We start from the raw sequence: 2,047 nt of genomic DNA on the forward strand, positions 1-2,047 counted from the left end.
TGAGGCATTTGGTAGCTCAGGTGCCAGCCCAAACCTCTGGCCCACTGATGCCAAAAACCCCAAGGGTTCCTAAGAGACAGCTCCAGAGGATCAAGACTATTCCTGAGGAGGATGTCATGGATGATAATTCACAACGGGTTCAAAAGTCTGAGAGTGAGGGAGAGGTAAAGCCCACCAGGGCGAAACGTGCTGCTTCCCAGAGGGCCACTGAAAGCATCAAGAAACAACAGTCATTGACACTCAACATCAAGCTGAGAAGACCTCAAGATGAAGACGTTATCACTGAGGCGATCAAGGTTTGCTTCTATTTTATTTAATTTTTATTACAACTGCACTCTTGAATATTGTAAGGCTCAATTGTCAAAATTCTTTAGGACCAGACACTGCGGATAAGTCGTTCCAAGCGCCCGAAGACGTCACTCTCAGGTTCAGAAGAGGACGACAGGCCGCCATCAAAGGTCGCAAAGACTGGAAAAGCGGACGCAAAACGTGGTCGTCCCAAAAAGATCAAAGAGGAGCCACTCTCGGAAAAGGAGTCCTCCCCAGAGAAGCCAGTGATGTCACCCGAAGTGCGTCTGACTCGTAACGGTAATTCCCAACCTGCAAATAAAACTCAGGTGATAATCGACGAGACCCTCGAGCTACCCGAGAACGAAACGATAATCGATCCCTCCCTCTACGAGGATGCTATTGGCAAATCCATCCCCATGAATTCAACGATGAACCCCAATACAACCATAACAATCGACCGCAAGATAATGAACGCAACAGTTGTCCTCGAGAAGATAAACGAAACTATTACGTTGAAAAAAGGCTCGATTCAATCCCAACCGACGTCCCAAAAGAACAGTCTGAGAATCTCTACAATTTCTCCAGTGGTATGTCTTGATCCTATTCCTCAACCTCAACGAACTCTCCAGACTAAACTGGCAGCTCTAAAAGAGTCCCTGATAAATCAGGAGTTCGACGCAATCCTGACCGACGACGATTCTTCCCCAGAGCGCAAAGATCCCCCCAAGAAGTCCAAACGCCTGCCAGAAAAATTCAAAAAACCTCGCATGGTGTTCTCTTCTTCCTCCGAGGAGATTCAAACCCCTCAGAAATTAATTCGCCCAGATCCCAAACCCTTACGAGACCTGAAGTACAAGGCTAACGCTCTCTTCAGCCCTTACTCCAAGGAGTCAGTGAAGAAGAAGGTCGAGGCGTTTGAACAGGCGGTCCAGAACTCTCCGAAATCCGAGATTGATCCGCCAACGAGAGTCACTAGAACGAAGACAAGAGCAATGGCAGCTGCTGGTGATGAGGTGCCCCATGTGCAGACACTGGCTCAGAAGCTAGCGAGAAAGTCCCTGGCGAAGGCCAAGAAGATCTCACTGACCCGCCAAAAGAGAGAGAACGACGAGTCCAAGGAGAATCTTTTGGCATCAGCCACGAAAATCAAGTACTTCCCCATGCCAAATGACAAGGCGACAATAAAGCAGAGCCAGAGGACAACTCCAATCTCCAAATCTCGACTACAGATGCCCATGTCCGTGAATAGAATTCACCATACTCCAGCTTCCAATATTCCTCCGCCAAAATCAATGACAGTATCGAAAGCCTATGGAGTGGGATCGACGGAGTCTCTGGCGTCGAAACCACTGTCCAAGTCTGGTTCGATAGACAGCCTTGCTGAAAAGAAGAGGCTTGATGAAGATGCAAGGAAGAAGAAGGAGGAGAATTTAAAAGCTCTGACTGAGGAGAAAAAGAGGAAGAGAGAGCAGAAGGAGCTGAAGAATAAAATGGCGAGAGAGGCAAAGGAGAGGCAGGAGCAGCAGAGGCGTTTGCAAATTGAGAGGGAAAGAGAGGACAAGGCTAGACAGGCGTTAATAGCCCAGGAGAAGATGAGGGAGGAGGTAGAGAAGAAGAAACTGGCACAGTTGCAGAGAGCACAGGAGAAGGAGGAGAGGAGGCGACAGGAGGAGGTGATGAGACTTCAGAAGATTCAGGAGCAGGAGGAAGCAGAGAGAGCACTGGCTGAGGAGAAGAGGAGAGAGCAGGAGGCTGA

General features: G+C 48.8%; 1 protein-coding gene across 1 annotated transcript in view; it reads left to right on the plus strand.

Moving 5' to 3' along the window:
- Nucleotides 1-2,047, plus strand: part of Incenp (Inner centromere protein) — a gene marked incomplete at its 5' end in the record, with an annotated part of 3,317 nt that continues 1,270 nt past the window's right edge. The window contains 2 exon segments of the mRNA XM_011317254.1: nucleotides 1-296; nucleotides 375-2,047. Coding sequence (XP_011315556.1) covers nucleotides 1-296; nucleotides 375-2,047 — 1,969 coding nt within the window.

This window comes from Fopius arisanus, unplaced genomic scaffold (assembly GCF_000806365.1).
Source record: "Fopius arisanus strain USDA-PBARC FA_bdor unplaced genomic scaffold, ASM80636v1 scaffold00010, whole genome shotgun sequence".
Taxonomy (NCBI): Eukaryota; Metazoa; Arthropoda; class Insecta; order Hymenoptera; family Braconidae; genus Fopius; species Fopius arisanus.